Consider the following 23,379-nt stretch of genomic DNA (forward strand, 5'->3'; position numbering starts at 1 on the left):
TTGTCTTCTTAATAAATCAGTATAATTTATTTTTACCCACAGTGCCTAGGACAATCCAAAGTAAAATATTTGTTAAATTAGCTTAATGTTTTCTAACAAATTTTGGAATTTCCAGATAGAATGACTACAAAATCTATGAGGGGCTAAAAATGTTTCCAAAAGTTACTTTCAGGAGTTAGCCACCGGAAAAATAGATTCACAAAACTAAAATGAGTCTAAGACAGACAGTAGAAGGCTACATGTCAAAAATTGTGTGTATGTGAAAAATCTGAAAGTAGAGTACTGCAATGGTCATTATCAAAATCATTAATGAACTCTAATTTCCTAAATTCAACATTCTAATTTCTGTGGAATTTTAATTAACACCCTATTAGACTGTCTGCAAAGTGTACTGTAATTATTCCTTCCATCTCACAGCACCCTTCGCCATGTGACTTCGCCTTCCACCAAGAAGTGAAATTTATTTCCATATCCTATGAATTAGGACTAGACTTCTGACATATTTTGACAACAGACTATGACAACAGTGACACTGTGCAAATTCTTTCCCCTCTTCTCTTACGCATTTTTTAATGCATTAAATTACAGCCATTTTTTAATGCAAAAAATGCATAACACAAAATTAACCATTTTCAAGTGTTCAGTTAAGTGGCAGTATTTACATTCACACTCTCATACAAGCATCACTACCATCCACTTCTGGAACGTTTTTCATCTTGCAAAACGGAAACTCTGTACCCATTAAACAATAACTCCCTATTTCCCACCCGTGAGAACCAACATTTTATTTTCCATCTCGATGAATTTGACTATTATAGGTACCTCATATAAGTAGAATCATATAGCATTTGTCCTTTTGTGACCTGGCTTATTTCACTTAGCATAATGTCTTCAGTGCTCATCCATGTTGTAGCATATTGTACAATTTCTTTCCTAAGGCTGAACAATATTACATTTTACGTATTACAACATTTTTTTTATCCATTCATCCATCAATGGACACTTGGGTTGCTTCTACCTTTTTGTCATTGTGAATAACGTTGCCATGAAAAAGGGTGTACAACTATCTCTTTGAGACCCTGCTTTCACTTCTTTGGTACATACCCAGAGGTAGAATTGCTGGATTATGTGATAATGCTATGTTAGTTTTTTTGAGGAACCACCATACTGCTTCCCACAGTGACTACAACATACTTCCACCAGCAGGTGCACAAGGAAAGGTTCCAATTTCTCTGTCTTCAGCAACACTTGTTATTTTATGTGTGTGTTTTGATAATAGTCATTCGAATGGGTGTGTAGTATCTTATTGTAGTTTTGATATGCATTTCTCTAATGATTAATGATAATTATTGAATCTTTTCATGTGCTTATTAGCCATGCTTATCTTCTTTGGAGGAATATCTATTTAAGCCCTTTGCCCTTTTTTTTTTTTTGAGACAGAGTCTCGCTCTGTCACCCAGGCTGGAGTGCAATGGTGCGATCTTGGCTCACTGCAACCTCCGTCTCCTGGGTTCAAGTGATTCTCCTGCCTCAGCCTCCCAAGTAGCTGGAATTACAGGCATGCGCCACCACACCCCAGCTAATTTTGTATTTTTAGTACAGGTGGGGTTTCACCTTGTTGGTCAGGCTGGTCTCAAACTCCTGACCTCAGGTGATCCACCCGCCTCAGCCTCCCAAAGTGCTGGGATTACAGGCACAAGCCACCATGCTCGGCCCCTTTGCCCATTTCTGAAACGGATTGTTTGGGGTTTTTTTGCTGCTGTTGATTTGTAGGAGTTCATTATACATTATGAATATTAACCTCTTATCATATATATGATTTACAAATGTTTTATCTCATTCCATTGGTTGCCCTCCACTCTGTTGATAGTGTCTTGTGATGCACACAAGTTTTCCATTTTGATGTAGTCCAATTTATCTATCTTTTGTTACTTGTTTTTAGTGTCATAGCCTAGAAATCACTGCCAAATCCAATGTCACGAAGTTTTTCTCATATGTATTTCCTAATAAGTTTTTAGTTTTATTTCTTACTGTAAGATCTTTGGCCCATTTTGAATTAATTTTTGTATATGATGTGAAGTAAGACTTCAACTTCATTCTTTTGCATGTGGATATCCAGTTTTCCCAGCATGATTTGTTGAAATGCCGCTTCTTTGCCCCCACTGAATGGTCTTGGCACCCTTGCCAAAAATCATTTGACCATAGATGTGAAAAGTTTACTTCTCAGCTCTCTATTCCATTGGTCTACAAGTCTGTCTTTCTGACAGTACCACACTGTTTTGATTTCAGTAGCTTGGTAGTAAGTTTTGAAATCAGGAAACATGAGATCTTCAATTTTGTTTTTCTTTTTCAAGACTGTTTTGACTAATTAGGGTCCCTTGAGGATCCATATGAATTTTAGGATGAGTTTTTTCTATTTTTGCAAAAAATATCATTAGGATTTTGACAGAGATAACAATGACTCTGTAGACTGCTTAAGGCAATAGTAACATCCTAACAATATTAAAGCTTATAATCTGTGAATATGTCTTTTCATGTACTGATGTCTAATTTCTTTCACCCACATTTTTGCAGTTTTCAGTGTACAACTCTTTTACCTACTTGGTTAAGATTATTCCTAAGTATCTCATTCTTTTTGATGCTATTATCAATGGATACTGTGCAGATCCTATGCTGACATCAAGAGGCCTTACAACCTTGTTTTCACCTTCTTGGAAGGCTACTACTGCCACGTAAAAACCCCAGGCTTGCCTGATGAGATCATATGACCTAGCCAATAGTTAGCACAATTGCCAACACATTTGTGAAGTAATTTTAGAGAGAGTGTTCAGCCCCATTCAAACCAGCAGATGACTTCAGTCACTTAAGAAACCCCAGGTAAGCCCAGCAGAAGAAACACTTAGATAAACCTAGACAAACTATTAACCCACAAAATTGTGGTTTTGATGAAAGTAAAATAGTTGTTATTTTAAGCCATTAAATTTTGGGGTGGTAGAAAGATTAACTGAAGCAAAATTAAATCATTTTATTTGCCATTTCTTAACCATGATAATTTATTCATTACTTTGTAGCTCATTTCAAATGGTTTCTCAGAGCCCATTAAGATGTATTCCATACTATTCAGCCATAAAAAAGAATAAAATCTTATCTTTTGAAGCAACATGGATGGAACTGGAGGCTATTATCTTAAGTGAAACAACTCAGAAACAGCAAAGTCAAATACTGCATGTTCTCATGTATAAGTAGGAGCTAAATAATGTGTACACACAGACACAGAGTGTGGAATAATAGACAATGGAAACTTGGAAGGGTGAGAGGGGAAGAAGGGAGTCAGGGATGAGAAATTACCTAAAGGGTACAATGCATATTATTTGGGTAATGGTTACCCTAAAAGCCCAGACTTCACCATGATGCAATATATCCATGTAAATTTAAAAAACAGCACTTGTACCCTTAAATTTATGCCAAAAAAAAAAAGATTTATTCCAACTGACACAAGACAACTCTTTGAGGCTAAATACTCTACATTATTCATTATATTCATGAATAATTTAAAGCTTAAATGTCAGCATTCTAAATAATTTATAATTTTAAAAAAGTAGATAGGTTAAAATGAAATCTTATTAAGACTAAAGACGTATTGATTTTATTTTTCTAATTGCTTACTACAATATTGAAAAAATATTAAGTAGATATTGCAATGGTGCTTGCAAGCTAATCTGTGAATTATACTGCTAATATTTGCTAGCAATTAGTACTAAATTTATTGGGGATAGATTTTGAAACTTTATTATCTGATTATTTAAAAACGCAATCACAATATTGAGGAAAAAAGTACTTAAAATACTTATAATCGCAAAGCATTTAGAGTCATGTTGTCTAAGCAAAAAGGTTTAATATTACTTAAAAATTCTTAAATTTAAAAAATGTACATATTTACATATATCTAAAATTGTATTGACTTATACATACGTTTATTAATAAATAAAACTATAAAGGATTATAAAGTTATTTTGTTTGGAAAAAAAACTTCCAGAACAATATGCAAAAGTAACATTATTATTTAAAATGTGCTTAAGTAAAAATTTACTCCATAAAATTTTCACTCCATCAAATAACTCATTTTGAGAATTTACTCTCTCAAGTTCTGGAAACAGTTACTTTAAAATAGTTCATCTGTATTTTATGCATTCTTTAAAAGAAGTAAGAAGAACGAGGGTAGAAGAAATAATGAGAAAATGTAACAAAATAGGTGATAAGGCAGTTTTATACTGAAGTTTATATGCTCCTAGGTACAGAATAGCACTATTATTTCTGAGAAACCAAGTGGAATTAACACTTACTCAAATAGAAACCAACTCATATACTTTAAAAATTGAAGCAAATTCTCAAACTCTATGTCATAAATACCTTTGCTTCATTAATTTTGGCAACTGAGCTTACTGAATGTCAGAAGTATCTCATATTTGCATTATTGAAAATATCTTTTAAAATAGTTGTCATTTTTAGTTTTAAGGAGTCCTGAATATTTATCTAAATTTGGGCTATGATTGATTTAACTATAAAAAAGTATTTCTCTGCAAGTACATTTCTATAAGCAAGCTACAGTTTCACAATTCCTCTATCCATGTATATGGCTGTATAATGAATATTAACATATGGTCTATAATTGTATATACATACACACAGTTCATATACATATGAACTATGCTTCTAAATTTGATGATAAAATATAGAAGGATAAAACATAAATGGAAGAATTAAAATGTACTTACAAAGTCAAAGTCTCCATCTTGAGGAACTTTCCAGTTATCAGGAAAAACATTTTTGGACATAGGGAAGGGTTCATGCATGTTCTGATTACAGTTTTCATGACTCTTATTCTTGAAGTCTTGCTTATCAAAGTAGTCCATGAAAGATGGTCTTTGTACTTGTGGTGAGGTTGCATTTCCTTAGATAAACAAAGAACATAAGGAAGGTATAAGTTCTTACATTTAAGGAAGTATTTTCATTGAAGTATGATTTTTTTATGAAGCCATATAATAAATTTGCACTGGTCAGATTCAAGGCCAACATAATTAATTTCATAAAGAACAAAGTGAAATAAAATAAGAATTAAAAAATATCCAGAACAAATAAAAATTAAGCTGATGATTAGGCAAAGGTCTGGAATGTTTAGATTGTAGAAACATTTCAGAAGTTTAGTAAAATCATTATCATAATTTTATTAAAAATCATTTCAGCTGTATTTCAAATTTCTCAAAGAAAGTAAATTTTAAAAACTCAAGTGTTTTTGGTGGGCTTTTTTTCTTTGCATTTAAGCCTGCATTGCTATTGTTATTGTACATTTTCAGCTGTAAGAAATTATGAGGACTTGGCTAGGCATGGTGGCCTGTAACCTCAGAACTTTGGGAGGCTAAGGTGGAAGGGATGCTTGAGCCCAGGAGTTCAAGACCAGCAGCCTAAGCAACATAGTGAGACTCTGTCTCTATAAAAAATACAAAAAGTTAGCCAGGTGTGGTGGCACCTATCTGTAGTCCCAGCTACTTCAAGGACAGAGGTGGGAGGATCACTTGAGTCTGGGAGGTCAAGGCTGCAGTGAGCCATGACTGTGCCACTGCACTCCAGCCTGGGCAACAGAGCAAGACCCTGTTCAAATTAAAAAATATATATATATGAAACACATAAACTTTAAAAAAATTAAAAAAGAAATTATAAGAACTTACTCAGTTTCCTCTTATATCTATCAAACTGCTTCCTCAGTCTTTCTGATTCCCTCTGCCCCTGGACTTCCATGGCTTTGCCTGCCACATTTACATCCATGTCTCCCAACACTAATTCTCTAGCCCAGGCTTTGCTCCTAAGTTCCATAACTAACTTTGCTAGCTATTAGACAACTTAATCTGAGGTGAGTTGCCAATTAATTTACCAGTTCTAAAACTAAATTCAAGATCTTTCCCTTCAAACCTACAGCTCCCCTGACATATTCTATCTCCACTAAAGTCAACCTTATTTACTCAATCCCCAAAATAATAAAGTTGAGAATTAATTCAGACTCCTCCCTTCCCACCATAGCAAACTGATTATTAGGTCTTTTAATTCTACTTCTCAGTACAGTTAACTATAACCCCTTTTCTCTACTTATCATTGCAACTGTCTTAGTTTAGCTTCTAATCACTTCTTGCTTAGGCCATTGTAGCAGCCTCCAAACTAGTCTCCTTGCTTCCAATATCACAGTTTTGATTTTAATTTCCATATTGTCAACGTGGTGACCTTTCTAAACACAAACCAAAACACGTCATTCTGCTCAGAATCTTTCAATGGCTCTTCATTTTTTATACTGAATGACTAAATAGGAAATAAATATTTGGAATAACTAGATTTTTAATCTGGCTATATTGGTCTTGATCAGCGGTTTTCAAATTGGATCCTCAATGCCCCGAGGCTCCAAATAAATGTACCAGAGACCACCAAGAAGGCATTTCCCATATAATTCTCCAAATAGAAAGTAAGCTGCTTTTTCTTTTCTTTTTTTTTGACACGGAGTTTCGCTCTTGTTGTGTAGGCTGGAGTGCAATGGCACGATCTCAGCTCATTGGAACCTCTGCCTCCTGAGTTCAAGCAATTCTCCTGCCTCAGCCACCCGAGTAGCTGGGATTACGGGCATGCGCCACCATGCCCGGCTAATTTTGTATTTTTAGTAGAGATGGGGTTTCTCCATGTTGGTCAGGCAGTAAACTACTTTCTTAAGAATTTTACAGGGTCCCTCCGCACAAGGGACCCTGATTGGCAACTGTAAGTTACAAAAAGTATTTTTAAAATGTAAAATAGAAATCTTTCCTTCTGTAATTTACACTCATGTTCCAAATAAATTCCTCTTTCATATAATTGTCCCTCAAATATCTGAAGACAGAGGTAATGGCTCCTGTCTTGGCTGTCTATTTTTAATATAAAACATCCCCAGTTCCCTTCATGGGATATATGTTTCAGATTCATCACCAACTTGTTTACTTGCCTATGGAGACATTCTAGTCTCACTGTTCCTCTAAAAGAGACATAATACTCATAACAGTCATCTGACCAACCTAGGTTGCATTTGTAATAGTCCTAGCACAGTTTAAAACTACAGTTACTACTATGACAACCAAGTAACAATGTTAGTTGGGATGAGCTTTAAGGTCATTTTGGTCAAAAGAATGCATGTTAAGACTTATTTTTAGTCTTTAAAAATATGAGGGAAGCCTAAATTGATGCCTACTTTATGTGGCAAATCAGAGTCCGGAATCCTTAAACAAACGTCAAAAAACAAAAGGGTGGGGTGAGGGAGAGTGAACTGACAGGTGTTCCTATCTCCTCTTTCCTTTCTCCCTGCTTTTGGATCTCTATGTGTGTTATTTGACAGATTGGGAGCCTAGGTGAGACGGCTTAAGTGAGGTTATAAGAGAGAGTGGTAATGGTGATATTTATTCATTAAAAAAATTCTGTCTCATTGCCATAAAATGGTTTGCCATATCAAAACAAAGGTTTTATTGACTTCACCTTATGTGTTTTAAAAAATTTTTTATAAGATAAAATTTACCATCTTACTTCTGGGTATATATCCGGAATTGAAAGCCAGGTCTTGAAGAGATATCTGTAACCCCATGTCTATTGCAGCATTATTCATAACAGCTAAAACATGGAAGCAAGCCAAGTGCCCATTAGCAAAATGTGAGGAAGGAAATTCTGACACATGCTACAACATGGATGAACCTTGAGGACATTATGCTATGTGAAATAAGCTAGTAACAAAAGAACAAAATACTGTATGATTCCACTTATGTCAGGTATTTAGAGTAGTCAACATCACAGAGACAGAAAACAGAATGGTGGTTGCTAGGGACTAAGAAGAGTGGGAAATGGGGAGTCAGTGTTTAATGGTACAGCAGTTGAGTTTTACAAGATGAAAAGAGTTATGGAAATCGATGGTGGTGATGGCTGCACAACTTTATGGAAGTGCTTAAGATTAATACCATTGAACTAGATAGAGGCATATTTCGCAGTTATTGCAGGTTTGGTTCCAGACCACTGCAATGATGAGAGTATCGCAATAATGTAAGTCACATAAATTTTTTGGTTTCCCAGTGCACATAAAAGTTATGTTTGTTTGTTTGTTTGTTTGCCTTCACAACGTCAAATTTCTTAAAAATTTTTTTTTAACTTTTAAGGTCAGGGGTACATGTGCAGGTTTGTTACATAGGTAAACTTGTGTCATGGGGGTTTGTTGTACAGATTATTTCATCACTCATGTATTAAGCCTAGTACCCATTTGTTTTTTCTGATCCTCTCCCTCCTCCCAGCCTCCACTCTCTGAAAAGCCCCAGTGTGTGTTGTTCCCCAGATGTGTCCATGTGTTCTCATCATTTAGCTTCCACTTGTAAGTGAGAACATGCGGTATTTGGTTTTCTAAAAGTTATGTTTAGGAGTGACATCAGAAAGATGGCTGACAAGAGAGGCCTGGTGCTAGTCCACTCTCAACAAAAAAAGACCAAGGCAGCAGATAAACAGCTAAGATTTGACTGGGAGAACCCTGGAGAATAACGAGAGAGTGCAGAGGCACCTGTGCTGCTTAGAAGTCTCATTTGGGGTGGCTGTAGTGTTTCTTAAATAATACCACAGTGAAGTTTGCTGTATCAGTTAACTCTTCCTTTCACAAAATATTTCTCTGTAGCATGAGATGCTGTTTCATAACATTTTACCCACAGCACAGTGTCTTTCAAAATTGTAGTCAATCCTCTCAAGCTCTACCACTGCTTTATCAACTGAGTTTATGGAAAATTCTAAGTCCTTTGTTGTCATTTCAACAATGTTCACACCATCTTCATAAGGAGTAGATTCCATCTCAAGAAACCACTTTCTTTGCTCATCCATAAGAAGCAACTCTTCATCTGTTCAAGTTTAATCATGAGATTGCAGCAATTCAGTCACATCTTCAGGCTGTACTTCCAAGTCTAGTTCTTTCACTATTTCCATCACACTTGCAGTTACTTCCTCCAATGAAGTCTTTAACCCCTTAAAGTCATCCATGAGGGTTGGAATGGACTTCTTCCAACCTCCTGTTAATGCTGATCTTTTTACTTCCTCCTGTGAATCACAAATGTTCTTAATAACATGAAGAATGGTGAATCCTTTCCAGAAGGTTTTCAACTTACTTGACCCAGATCCATCAGAGCAATCACTATTTACGGCAGATATTGCCTTATAAAATGTATTTCTTAATAATAAGACTTGAAAGTCTAAAATACTCCTGGATCTATGGGCTACAAAATGGATGTTGTGTTAGCAGGCATGAAAACAACATTAATTTCCTTGCATATTTCCATCAGAGCCCTTGGATGACCAGGTGCATTCTCACTGAACAGTAACAGTCCAAAGATAACCTTTTTTTCTCGGCAGTAGGTCTCAATAGTGGGCTTAAAATATTCAGCAAACCATAATGTAAACAAATGTGCTGTCATCCAGGCTTCATTATTCCATTTATAGAGCACAGGCAGAGTAGAATTAGCATAACTTTAAGGGCCCTAGGATTTTCAAAACAGTAAATGAACATTGGCTTCAACTTAGTCACCACCACCAGCCTGTCCTTTGAAGCTCTGAAGCCAGGCATTGACTTCTCCTCTGTAGCTAGGAAAGTCTTAGATGACATCTTCCAAAACAAGACTGTTTCTTCTGTATTGAAATTCTGTTGTTTAGGGTAGCCACCTTCATCAATTATCTTAGCTACATCTTCTGGATAACTTGCTGCAGCTTCTCCATCAGTACTTGCTGCTTCACTTTGTACTTGTATGGTCTGGAGATAGCTTCTTTCCTTAAACATCATGAACCAACCTATGCTAGCTTCAAACTTTTCTTCTGCAGCTTCCTTACCTCTTTTAGCCTTCCAGAATTAAACAGAGTTAGAGCCTTGCTCTGGATTAGACTTTGGCTTAAGGAAATGTTGTGACTGGTTTAATCTTCTATCCACACCACTCAAACTTTCTCCATATCAGAAAGGGAAAGGCTGTTTCACTTTCTTATCATTCATGTGTTCACTGGAGTAGAACCTTTATTTTCCTTTAAGAACTTTTTATTTGCATTCACAGCTTGGCTGTTTGGTGCGAGAGGCCTAGCTTTTACCCAGTCTCAGCTTTCAATATGCCTTCCTCACTAAGTTTAATCATTTCTAGCTTTTCATTTAAAATGAGAGATGTGTGACTCTTCCTTTCACTTTAGCACATAGAGGCCATTGTAGGGTTATCAATAGGCCTAATTTCAATATTGTGGTGTCTCAGAGAACAGGGAGGCCTGAGGAGAGGGAGAGAGACAGGGTAATGGCCTGCTGGTGGAGCAGTCAGAACACATACTACATTTATCAATTAAATTCACCATCTTATATAGGCGCAGTTTGTTGTGCCCCAAAACAATTACAATAGTAACACCAAAGACCAACAATCACAGATCACTGTAACAGACATAATAATGATGAAAAGGTTTGAAATATTGTGAAAAGTACCAAACTATGACACAGAAACACAAAGTGAGCACATAACATTGGAAAAACTGTGCCAATAGACTTGCTTGACACAAGGTTGCCACAAACCTTCAATCTGTAAAAAACACAATGTCTGTGAAGCACAAAAAAGCAAATTGCAATAATGAGGTATGCTTATGTTTGAAAATGGTTAATATGGTGAATTTTAGGTTATATGTATTTTACCACAATAAAAAAAATTTTTTAAATTACCATCAAAAATGTACCATTCAGTAGCATGAAGTATTGTGTGACCAATCTTCACCTTGGAAAAAGGGAGACTCTTGTACCCCATGAACAACTCGCCATTTTCTCCTACCTCCAGCAACCAACATTTTACTTCCTGTTTTTATGAGTCTTACTACTCTGGATACGTCATATAAGTGTAATCCATTAAAGTTTTTTTTGTTTTGTTTTGTTTTTTAATGACTGGCTTATTTCACTTAACATAATGACCTCAAGGTTCATTCATGTTGTGGCATGTGTCAGCATTTCCTTCCTTTTCAAGGATAAATAACATTCAATTCTATGTATATACTACATTTTGCTTATCCATTTGTCTGTCAATGAACACTTGGGTTTTTCCACTTTTGTTGAATAATGCTCCTATGAACATTGTTGAATAATGCTCCTATGAACGTGAGTATAGAAATGTATCTTAGAGATCCTGTTAATTATGTGGTTTTGTGTTATTTACTCTTTTTTAAATAACTAAGTTTTTCTCTATGTGCAGATCTTTATTTGCAAGTAATCTTACTTTTTAATATCTATCCAGAGGCCTTTTTTACTTTCTAATGGGTGTTTTGATGGTTAAGCCTAATCTCTGATTAAATGAATGATTACGATACAACGTAAATGTGTGAATAATATAATTATTGGTAAAAGTAATTTTTATTTTTACCCTATGAGTATGTTGTATGTATGTATGGATGGATGGGTGGGTAGACTGACTGATTTGATTGACTGACAGGGTCTCTCCTTCTGTCTCCCAGGCTGGAGTGCAGTGGCATGATCTCTGCCCACTGAAGGCTTGACCTTCTGGGCTCAAGCGATCTTCCCATCTCAGCCTCCTGAGTAGCTAGGACTACAGGCATGCAACATCACACTCGGTTAATTTTTGTTTACTTTTTGTAGAGATGAGGTCTCACTATGTTGCCCAGGTTGATTTCAAACTCCTGGACTCAAGCAATCCTCCCATTTTGGCCTCCCAAAGTGCTGGGATCACAGGTGTGGGCCACCATACCTGGCTGAGTTATGTCTTTTAAATGTGTTTCCATCTTTACTTTTCATTAAACCATAAGTTCCCTAATGTAGAATTCCAAATCCTTTACCTAAATAATTTCACAGATAACTCTATCAATTTGTGTTTTTGACTGTCTACCCAGATGTTCAATATCTATGAACAACAGCAGGAGCCATGTTACATGGTTTTTCATCGTTAATTTTGAATTAGTAGACGCTATATGTATTTCATTACTAGCATTGGTGCACTGCTGATAACGTATTTGAGAAAGTATTGTGACTACTACAATTATTATTAGGTTGATGCAAGTAATAACAGAATGATCTATCCCAGTAGAGTCAGAAAGAACCTGATTTTCAGAATATGCATGCATCAGTGGAAAAACAGAAAAAGACTCAACACAACTGTTTATCTAAGGACCAATCCCCTAATTACAGCTGTTCCAGATTTAGATGGCTAGAAAATAAATGTGACAGGACATCTGGGACCCAAATGGTACCCACTGTAAAGATATTGAGACAGTCTATCAAATTTAAGATAGTATAAAACACCAATATTTGTGGTAAACTTTTAGAACTTAGAACACTCTCGTATCTCACATTCAAAGCTCATGAAAAAGAAACGCATTAGGGACAGTTCAGCAAGATAATGGCCAAGGCTGCCTTTAGATTTCCTGTCATAACAGACTTTACAAGTATGTTAAAAATGAACAAAATATATAGAAGAGAAGGTGTAATATTTCAACGATCAATAACTATGCTAAAAATAAAGATATGGTGTTTATGGTGTTCATCTTCAACTTTGTTCCCTGAAATCAACAACAAAAATAGAAATTGGTTAATTTGATGAGTTACATTACTGACATTTAGATAGGACACATACATTCCATTAACATTTTCAGCAGATTTTTAGTATCTTTGATTTGTCTCTAGGCTTCATCATTACAAGACGTATTTCTCTATATTCAGAATTGAAACTTGGTTCCCATGGTAACCTCTTATACCAAAATAGAGTCTAGGAATTTAACCTGTTATTCTCCATTTCTGTCCCATTTTGTAAGTTTTAAAAAATTACAAGTATAACTCAACTTACACATATTTTTTATAAACCAATTGAGTAAATCAAACCATAAAGCTGGGAGAAGGGGGATAATCCTTTAAAGAAATTCTTTGCTCAATATTCTTTTTGTTTCTTTTTCTTTTTAAAGGGAAGATTAATTCTGTAAGAGAATTATATATTTAGTTGTAAGTTCTGTTTTCATCAAGAAGTCTTAAAATGTGTCACACACATAAATACAACTGAAAACTTTAACATTCAGTATTATATAATAAGGGTTATCAAGTTTGTCAAGGAAAGTCAGAATCAGGGAGGAGAGGAAAAATGGTTTCTTTAGAAACTAACTGCTGTAAAAGTAAGAAACTCCTAAACCACCATTATCAACTGCATTTGATAATGAATAGAAAGGTTTCACTGAAGCGTATTTCTAGATAGCATTCTTTAAAAAGTAAATTTAGTATTTGTAGGTGCTTTGGTAAGAACAAAACAAAAACAATAGAAACTATAAAAAGCATGCATTGTGGCACTACTAATCCAGTGAAGACAACAGCACTCTGTGACCTATGTTCCTCCCCAGATCATCTTCCTCTCTCCACACCAAGCCAGGACCACATTGCTTTCATTAATTTTTTTTTTTTCATCCAGCACTGGCTTCACTGCCGAGGCTCTCATTATGGTCTTGTTTTCTCCTTAACTCGGAGATAAGACACTCTTCATCCCAGAATCTTTACAAACTCCCCAGTGCTGTAATAAACAGTCAGGGTTCTCTTGATATACCACTGACTCTTACTTTGGACCTCTGTATCTGAGAAAATTCACCCAAACCATTATTGGAGTAAATTAAAAACTAATCTTTTCCTACCAGAAACTAACATTTATAGAGCACCTATTCTAATATGACCTACATATTAAGAGTAGCAGCACATACTGGGAAGGAGAAGGAGAAAAATAAAATCTCAGAAGTTGCTTTTTTCACTACAAAGAATAAAGTGGGGGAAATTTTAATCTTCTAGAAAAACCTTCAAAACAGAAAGATGGGCTGAGCAGGCATTTCCTTTAGAAATGAGGAGAATAAGAAAAAGGCTGAAGGAAAGACAATGTTCTTTTCTGCAATGAGTCAGAGAAGAAACAGTTTGATTAGAGAGAAGAGGTAGCAACAGAAAGGGAAGAAGCAGACTACTCCTTGGTGTTGATTAAATAAAGAAAGGAAATTACTAGGAAATTTCATTCCAGGAATCTACCAACCCCAACAGTCTTCCAACCCTAACAGTCTTGTGCGTGCTCCTGACAACATCCCAATCAGGAGCTTCTAACTGAAGTCACATGAGCCACCACTAATGTCGTAGTATCTCAAAGTGAAAAATTTGGCTCCCTAATATCTATAATCCCTAGCTTTCTGACTAGGGGTGAAAAAGTATCTATCTCATTGGAAAAAGTGGCCATGTAATACAATTCTGGCTAATGACACATAAAAATAAGGGTTTAGGCCAGGTATGGTGGCTCACACCTCTAATCCCAGCATTTTGGGAGGCTGAGGCAGGAGGATTGCTTGAGGCCAGGAGTTTGAAGCTGCAATAAGCTATGGGCTATGATCACAAACACCATATTCCAGTCTAGATGACAGAGTGAGACCCTTCTCTTAAAAAAAATCAAGTAAGGTTTTCTAGGAAAGTTCTGTTTTCTTGATATAGGCACAATCCTTTCTGTTATTTGCTCTTTTCTACTCCTGGAATACAGACTTGATGGCTAGAGATCCTGCATTTATTCTGCAGGCAGGAGAACAAGCATAATACTCTAAAGATGGTGTCACAGAAAGGATTTCTAATGACATCACAAACTCACTCCGCCAGTGCCAGATACTCTGCTTTTGGATTTCTCATTAAATGAGAAAAGAAATTAATCTTATTTTGTTTAAACCACTGTTATTTGGGTTTATTGGTACATACAGTCAAATTCAGTCCTTAACTGATACATTTCTATTCCCAAATGGAGGATGTAGGGAGAAGCACAAGGAGCAGCAATCTTCGGTTTTACTGCAGAAACATCCCAGTTTCAAACTTGAAGTCCACTATTATACAGAGTAGTTTAAATATCACTACGTTTCAGATACATTATAGTTTTAAAGGTTTTTTTTTTTTTACAGGCTGACCTAAAAAACCTATGGCAAAATGCCTTTTGGCTTCCATACTCAAAAATTTTAAAAATAACCCACTCCTAAGATAAAAATAAACATTCTTACAGAGAGTTAACAGAAGTTTTAAAAGTAACTTAAATAAAAGAAGGAGTCTATTCTGTTAGATTTTTCTTTTTGGATGATTTTATAACAAGATACTATTAACCAAGATATGTTTACACTTAATTTTTTATTCAAATATATATGCTTATACTTCTAAATATTTTCCATTGCTTAATTTATTTTTTTAATTTTTTTCTGAGGTTTAATTCAGAAGAATTTATTTGTAAGTCTTTTTTTTAATTTTATCATTATTATACTTTAAGTTTTAGGGTACATGTGCACAATGTGCAGGTTTGTTCCATTGCTTAATTTAAAACCTAGTATTAACATTTAGAGTATCTCTTTGTCATACACAAAAAAAAAGATTTAAAAAAATTTTAAAAAAATTTTAAAGAGGAAAACAGGTTAGGTTTGTTTTAAAAGTTAATGGGAGGGGGCAGCTGCAATTGCCCAGTAATGTTTAACTACACAATATGAAACACATGCCACAATGTGTAGCTGAGCCTCCAGGGAGATACATGTTCACAGAAGTGGGACACAGAGGACGATGTTTCTGACTTATAACTTATTTAAAAAAAATATTAGGCTCTTCAGTGAGAAAATAAAGCAGGAAATCTCAAGATAGTAACCACTGTCATATGTGATGTGGTTGCTACGGCAAATACTTTTCTTAAGCACAGAAAGAATAATCACATAAAACTGACATCAATTTCTCCAGCTGCAGCCGAATTCTGACCCCCAGCTTACAAAAACATTTTATTTTAACAATAATTTTAACGTTCGGAATTACCTAGTTCCTCAATTTTGGTCCTAATTCCTTCAACTAGTTGCTCATGGAACTAAAAGCCTATTAGCAATAAAGAATAAAGTAACTATCATTCATTCTCTTTGTGGATAAGAAATTTTAAAGAAAAAGGTTGCTTTTCATCTCCTTCATGCATCCCCAAAACATTTACAAGTAAACTAAATTGTGAGGAATATAATACCATAGAAAATACGTCAGTCCACCCACAATTATTCATTAAGTTTCCTAATTTGCACATCTTCTAAATAAGTAAAAAGTCCTCATAAAAATTTAAATATATAAAGTAATTTTTAAAAATACTTTAACAAAATAATTTATTTAATTTTTAACTTCTTAGCATGATTATGACAAAGATATTCAAGTTTAGAGAATAAAATAACAATCATAACTTTAGCAAAGTATGTGTCAACATCAAAGAGATTTATGAAGATTACCTAATTTGTTCTTCTAAAAATATTTTAAGATGTGGGTGGTTCCACCTCATTAATGACCTTGGAAATGTGTCCTTTAATTTGTTGCCAAGAGTATAGTGAATACATATAAAAACCAGGATGTTAACACAGAAGCTACTGACATCAGTTTTTTCCTGAACTTCACCATACTGTGTTTTAAAACAAAGAAGGATAAACATAACATGGAGAAGGTCCACGGACTATTCATAAGAGATTTAAAAGCTTAGAAAATAATACCTGCACAAAGGTTAAACAGACTGAAATTATTCAGCCAAGAAAAGTCAAGTCTGAGAAAGCACTTAATAAGTATCCAAGCATTTATGAAGGGTTCTTTGCACAGAAAATAGTGACCAGCTGTTTTCAATCTCCAATGAAGGCAGAATAGAAGGAAACAAAAATTGAAGCCCAAAGATTTAGTTAAATAAAAGGAAGGATTTCCTGTGCGAGTAATGAATATTGTAATGGTCACTGTGTGTATCTATGAAAATGCTTTCTTCAAAGGCCTGTTGTACAGGAAAGAGATTTTCATTTTTACAGGGAAGACTAATATTTACATCCTTGTGTGTGTTTTGTGGTAATAAAAGAGGTATCCTACAACCAAAATGCATACACCAGCAGGTCTGAGCTGGGTTATACTTCGTTAAACATCCCATGGACCAAGAGCACACAGAATAGTAGACTATATTCAGTGCCCAGGGAACTCCAAACCACTGCAGCCACACCTAACCTGGATTCCTCGTACTTCTGTAAAGGAAAATGAACGATTTCTAATTGCCCAGAAATACGATGGGTATTTGCACCCAGCTGCAAGAGGGACCTGTAGTTTATTGTTGTCACCTTTATTTTCATATCCCGGGCAACATTAACCTCCTAAGTTAAAGAGGAATGCAACAGTTTTTCATAAAAGAATGGTAAGTGAGAAAGTAGTTCCCCTACACATTCTCCTACCCTTGCCAATTATTTCTTGGCATCTAAAATTCCATCCTTAGTGATTTACTCCTTTGGCTCAAGGCTGTATGATTCTGGGGGAAAATGTATTTCATGAACATTAAACATTATTAGGCATTTTATTCCTGTGTATCTGGTCTTTTTCCAAAACAGATTTTGGGGGAAAAAAGGAAGGAAGGGAAGGATATGAGAACTGAGAGAAAGATATTACTAAGCAAAGAATACGGCATGGAAGTAGATGCTCAGAACAAAACAAATTGCCTCATACTTAACAATTTTGTCTAGGAACAATGGATGAACCAGGGAGTAGAGTCAGTCTTCTCTTTTTGGTATCTCTCCTAAACCGCCACTTAATATCTAGTATCATTTCCAGAGTAACTCCTAAAAAGCTAAAGCAGAACTTCATTTGCTTTCTCTTACTAATTAAGTAAAACTGCATATATGTGCTGTCCAAAATAAACTCTGAAATTTTCAAAATCAACAAATACTATAGGCATATACAGGTAAGACATTTTTAAAATATATATTTAGTAAATATTATTTAACCCAGTATTTAAGAAATGATAAACATTCATGAAAGGTTAATATAAGTAAATAATATACAACCTAAACATAACTGGTTATTTCTCCACCCATTCTTTTTTTTTTTTCCTGAGACAGAGTCTTGCTCTGTCGCCCAGGCTGGAGTGTAGTTGCACGATCTCAGCTCACTGCAGCCTCTGCCTCCTGGGTTCCAGCGATTCTCCTGCCTCAGCCTCCTGGGTAGCTGGGATTACAGGTGCACGCCATCATGCCTGGCTAATTTCTGTATTTTTAGTCGAGACGGGGTTTCACCATGCTGGCCAGGCTGGTCTCGAACTCCTGACCTTAGGTGATCTGCCTGCCTTGGCTTCCCAAAGTGCTGGGATTACAGGCATAAGCCACCGCGCCTGGCCTCTCTACCCATTCTTAATACAACATGGTCTCCACCTACATCACCATCCAGTTGCCTCTCCGTTCAATGTGCTCCAGTATATCTCCAGCCTTCTTAAATACTCCAGGTAAGTTCTAAACACAATACTCCAGGTGAGTTCTGGCTCCTGAGAGCAGAGGGAAGTCGTTTATTTCCTTGTTCTAAAAAGGTGGTTATCTGTCCTAGCTGCACTTCAGAAGCACTTGTAGAGTTTTTAAATTTTAAAAAATGTATTTTAAAAGCAGAGATGCCCAAGCCCTGCTCCAGTCTTCAGACCAGCATCTCTGAAGAGTGACTGTTACAATACATACTTGTGAAGCTGGTTATTTGGACCCCAAAGCAGGGTTTATCTTGTAAATCAAGGCCACTGCTCCAGCCTGTGGTGATCTTTTAGGATCCTCATTCTATCCTATAACATATTTTTATTTTGTTCCACTTCATGTTATTTGCAATTCTGATGGACCTTCACCTTATAGCTTCAACCAAGTTTCTATGAAAAATTTTGAGCTAGCCAGGGCTTGAGGCTGAGGTCCTGCATCACAAAATGAGAAATCTTCTGGTAAACAATTTATTATTTAACATTGTAGTCGACTGAAATTTAGCAACCACTGCCATGTGCCCCTGGTGAGCCTTTGTATCACAAAGGCTAGAGAGCTGAACACCACATTTCTCAGAATTCCTTGCAACTAGAGTTCTGGGTAAGTGCACTCTTTCACAACAGGGGTGGGGGTGGAGGGGGAAGCAAACAGAAGCTATATGCCTGCTAGTTTAGTTATTTCCTTCTTGCAAGCCCTGTCATGGAGGCTTGATTATTTACAGCAGCATTCTAGCATCTAGTCACCAGTTTCACAGGTACTGAGGAGTGGTTGCAGTAATATTTAGTAGCTTTCTAATCCCTAAATAGCAGTGACGGTTGATTTCAATCTGTATTACTGAACTCAACGGCGCCTGTGGCAGCCTCTGGATTGCTATTCCTCGTTGTGGCAGTAGTAGTCGTTCCTTATATGCACACTTTTGTGGTGTTGTGGGAGTCACTCCTGAAGCCTATGCTACACAGCCTTCTCCTCTAGCCTTTCCATTGATTTTCTTAACTTCTACATCTCTAATATGGCTTGGCTCTATGTCCCCACCTAAATCTCATGTTGAATTTTAATTTCCAGTGCCGGAGGGGGGCCTGGTGGGAGATGATTGGATCATGGGGGTAGTTTCTAACGGTTTAGCACCATCCCCCTAGTGCTGTCTGGTGGCTGAGTTCTCACAAGATCTGGTTGTTTAAAAGTGTATAGCACCACCCCCTTTGCTCTTTCTCCTGTTCAGCCATGTAGGACGTGCCAGCTTCCCCTTCCCCTTCCACCATGATTGTAGGTTTCCTGAGGCCTCCCTAGCCATGCTTCCTGTACAGCCTGCAGAACCATGAGCAAATTATACCCCTTTTCTTTATATATTACCCAGTCTCACGTAGTTCTTTATAGCAATATGAGAACACATTAATACAATCTCTGACTTAAATTTCTTTGTGTGTGGAATACCTAGAGTAGTTTGTTTCCTCCAATAAACTCTCACTGATATAAGCACATTTGAGTATAACTGTTGCACTCTCATAACAGGACCACCAGCTAGGTCACACTACATAGTGTCTACGAGGATATCATGAAAGACCTTGTCAAATACTTTCCTAATATCCTAAGATACAATATTCAAACTCTGCATTTTCTCTGACCTTGAAATTTAGCAATGCTGTCAAAAAAGGAAATTATATTATTCTGATATGATTTCTTCTCAGTAATCTATGCTGACTTATAACGATCCCGATCTTTCCTAACGGACTCTTAAATGTTCTAGAATCCTGCCCAAGAGGGACATTGAGCTCACTGGCCCCAAAGTAGTGATGTGATTCTAGTGTCAACCCTGTGTCTATATACTGGTTCCATCACTTACTTGCTAGGATATCTTGGACAACATTCCCAAGTCAGTTTCCTTAGTGCTAAATGGTAGTGAAATGCTATTTTATAGGATCCTTGTGAGGAGTAAATAAGATAACACATACAAAGTCCTGAGCACAGTGTTTGGCCTGCAGTAGGAGCTCAATTAAAAACAGCTATAACCTGAGAAATTCACCTTTTTCTCCCTTTCCAAAAATAAAATAAAATAAAATGTAAATGTACTTTTATACTTCCATGACATTCTCCTCATTTTCTCAAAGAGACATCAAATTTCACAAACAGTGGAAAACAGTTCTCTCATCTCAAGTCGTATCAATAGATATTATCAAACATACTCTTGGTCAGGAGATGCCAAGTGCGCCGAGTACTTCTCTAGCATTTGCTCATCTTGCCATTCAAACCCCTCTTATTCATGTTGATGCTACTCAGTTCATTTTGGAGATCATCATTCTCTATAGAAGCCCCTTTGACTAGCTTACTAAAAAAAGAGAGATAGAGCAAGGTCTTGGAGGAGGCTGGGAAAGGTGGAGGCAAGAATTTGCTGTGGGAAGAACAGAGTTGCTTGATAGCTCAGTATCTCCGGTCCCAGGAAGATATGATTTTTGTCACTGCATGGGAAGCAGGGCTGACAACGCTCAGGGCTTCCCAGATGCTCCCTCTTATCAAGTTGTTGGAAGGATAAATTAATAGGGTGGACAGATGAATGTTATCCTTTATTGATTATCAACTATATTTAAAACACTGCTAGGCACGTTTTGAATTTACCTAATACACACACCTGCACATATACACACAACAGAGAGACAAATATATATCACTGAAACTCAGACAGAATTAAGCAACACAATTACTAAATGATTTGGCTTCACATCCCATGCTTTTCACTATACCATATCATTTGTTCAGAAAACATTTCATGAACTCTTACCAAGTGCTAGGTATTGTATTAGGTATCAAAAATACAGTGGGGAATAAACCAAAGCACACGCTCACAATAAAGCACGACAGTGCTGTAAGAGTGAAAGCTTGGGGTAAGATGGGAGCCTATTAGAGGGGCACTTATTCCTAACCTGGAGTTGGTAGAGGAAGCAACCTCTTAACTGAGCCTGAGTGAACATGATTTAGCAAAAGAAGCATAAATCCCACAGGAGGATTTGGGCATTGCAAGTGGCCAAAGGTAAAAAAGCTCTGTAAGAGCTGAGAAGCTGGAAGAAGGATGGAGAGGGAATAGAAAGGTAAGTAGGAACCAGAGCATATACTGCTTCTTAACTGGTGTTGAGCTTTAGCCTATAAGCAAATTGGTAGTCACTGGGAGGGCATAAGCAGAAGAGAAATGTGCGGAAATCTGTATGGTGGGTAAGGAATGAAGATTGGAGGCAGAGGATCAGTTTAGAAGCCTCACAAGTGAGAAACTATGAGGACTTGCACTAAAGAAATGCAAGCAGAGATCATGAGAAGAGGATAGGGATATTTAGGGGGCAGAACTGATGAGATGTTACTTCCATGAAGGGTGAAGAAAGAAATGGAAATTAAGAATGACTCAATTTTTCAACCTTATTCCAAAGACCACATTTAAAACACCTATACAGCTTCTCTAGGTACTTGCATGATAACATTTCATTTTTTTCTATAAAGTAGGGAGCAACGTCATCTACTGAAACTGCGATGGGAGGTAGCAAGAAGAGATTTAGTGAAGATCTAAACTAGCCACTCTGTAGAATGAGGAATTGCTGAACAGAGAAACACATGCCTCCAGGAAAGTTGAGGGCCCAAATGGGGCAGAAGGTCTTGATCTGGTAGCCCTCATCTGTGCAGATGGAAGATTATCTCCAGCAGCACTCAATAGCCAGGTAAAGATGTAGAGAAGATGAACACTGAGACTGGACCATATCAAAGTTTCCAGGAGAGGCAGAAAAGACAAGACATTAGGACAGAGGAGTTTAGAATATAAGAGAGTGGCAGAAGCAATGAAATATAGCCTCTAAGAGGAGTTTAGAATATAAGAGAGTGGCAGAAGCAATGAAATAATGAAATATAGCCTCTAAGCTGGATATAGAAGTGAAGGGAGGGTGTGCTAATAAAAAGAAAGCAGACTAGGAACTAGGGTCAGGGAACTAGAGGGCTCTCGTGATAGCATTTCCCAAAATGTGTTTCTCAGATACTTATTACACAGGATGTTAATCACTGATATGTTCCTCATTAAAAGCTTTTCATGGTCAAATAAGTGAAGGAAAGCTTGGGTAATGTAATTTTTAAACTCTTTCCTTCCTGTACTATTTGCATTTAATAAGTTAATAATATATACTGTAGTTCTCTAATAATTTATCTCTAGGATAAATATGCATTTCCCAAATACTTCTGATTACTGTATATTATTTATATATATTTATCAGAGAATTTCACTGAATGGGTATCTTAAGGAACACATTTTCAGAGGGTCTGCTCGGTGAAATGAGAAGCAGGGATGGTAGAACACTTGAAAAGAAAGTATCTTACTAAGGCAGGAGATTTACCTGAAGGTTCTCTTAGCTTCCAGAGCTATGTATCTTAAATTCTACTATAACACACACACACACACACACACACACACACACAGCTTGACTCTGACTCTACTGTAATTAGTATTCATTCATGAAACCAATATTCCAAGAGCATGTACTATTATGTAGCAGAGGAGATTTATACAGCATTCTTACCAGGACAAACTTCGTAACTTATCTGGGGAAACGACAGATACACACGTGAAAAATAAAAACCTGGCTGGAAAATATGGCTCTTCCTCAGATACCCATAAGAGATAGTTTCCCTCCAGGGCAACTAGTGCTACCAATCTAGCCACAGCTCTGTAAGATCAGAAAGTTTCTCCATAAAAACAGAGCTAACTGAGTAGATCTGAGCTGAACAAACTAAAAAGCCCCAGTCTTGTCTTTGCTGAAGCTACTACTCTCCCAGAGTCATCCATGATGAAATAATCTCTCCTACCCCATCAATTTGATGACACAGATTCTTGACCTGGTCCTAATCTACTCCAGGATAAGAAATCCTAAGTTGATTTTCTTGAATGACAACCAACCTGCTTTTACCCAGTGTCAAGCATTCAGAATTCCAACTGGCACAGACTAGTATGGATAAAGCATAATCCATAAAGAAGAAGTAGAGACCCACATGTAAATACTGGCTAGTGCCAGACTGTGA

At 36.5% G+C, this 23,379-nt stretch overlaps 1 protein-coding gene across 1 annotated transcript in view; it reads right to left on the reverse strand.

The window, feature by feature from the left end:
- Positions 1–23,379, reverse strand: part of STK3 (serine/threonine kinase 3) — a 359,556-nt gene that overhangs the window by 76,605 nt on the left and 259,572 nt on the right. The window contains exon 10 of the mRNA XM_030795127.1: positions 4,776–4,951. Within this exon, the coding sequence (XP_030650987.1) occupies positions 4,776–4,951 (176 nt within the window). The remainder of the gene's footprint in view (positions 1–4,775; positions 4,952–23,379) is intronic.

The sequence above is a fragment of the Nomascus leucogenys genome, chromosome 16 (genome assembly GCF_006542625.1).
Source record: "Nomascus leucogenys isolate Asia chromosome 16, Asia_NLE_v1, whole genome shotgun sequence".
In the NCBI taxonomy this organism is placed as follows: Eukaryota; Metazoa; Chordata; class Mammalia; order Primates; family Hylobatidae; genus Nomascus; species Nomascus leucogenys.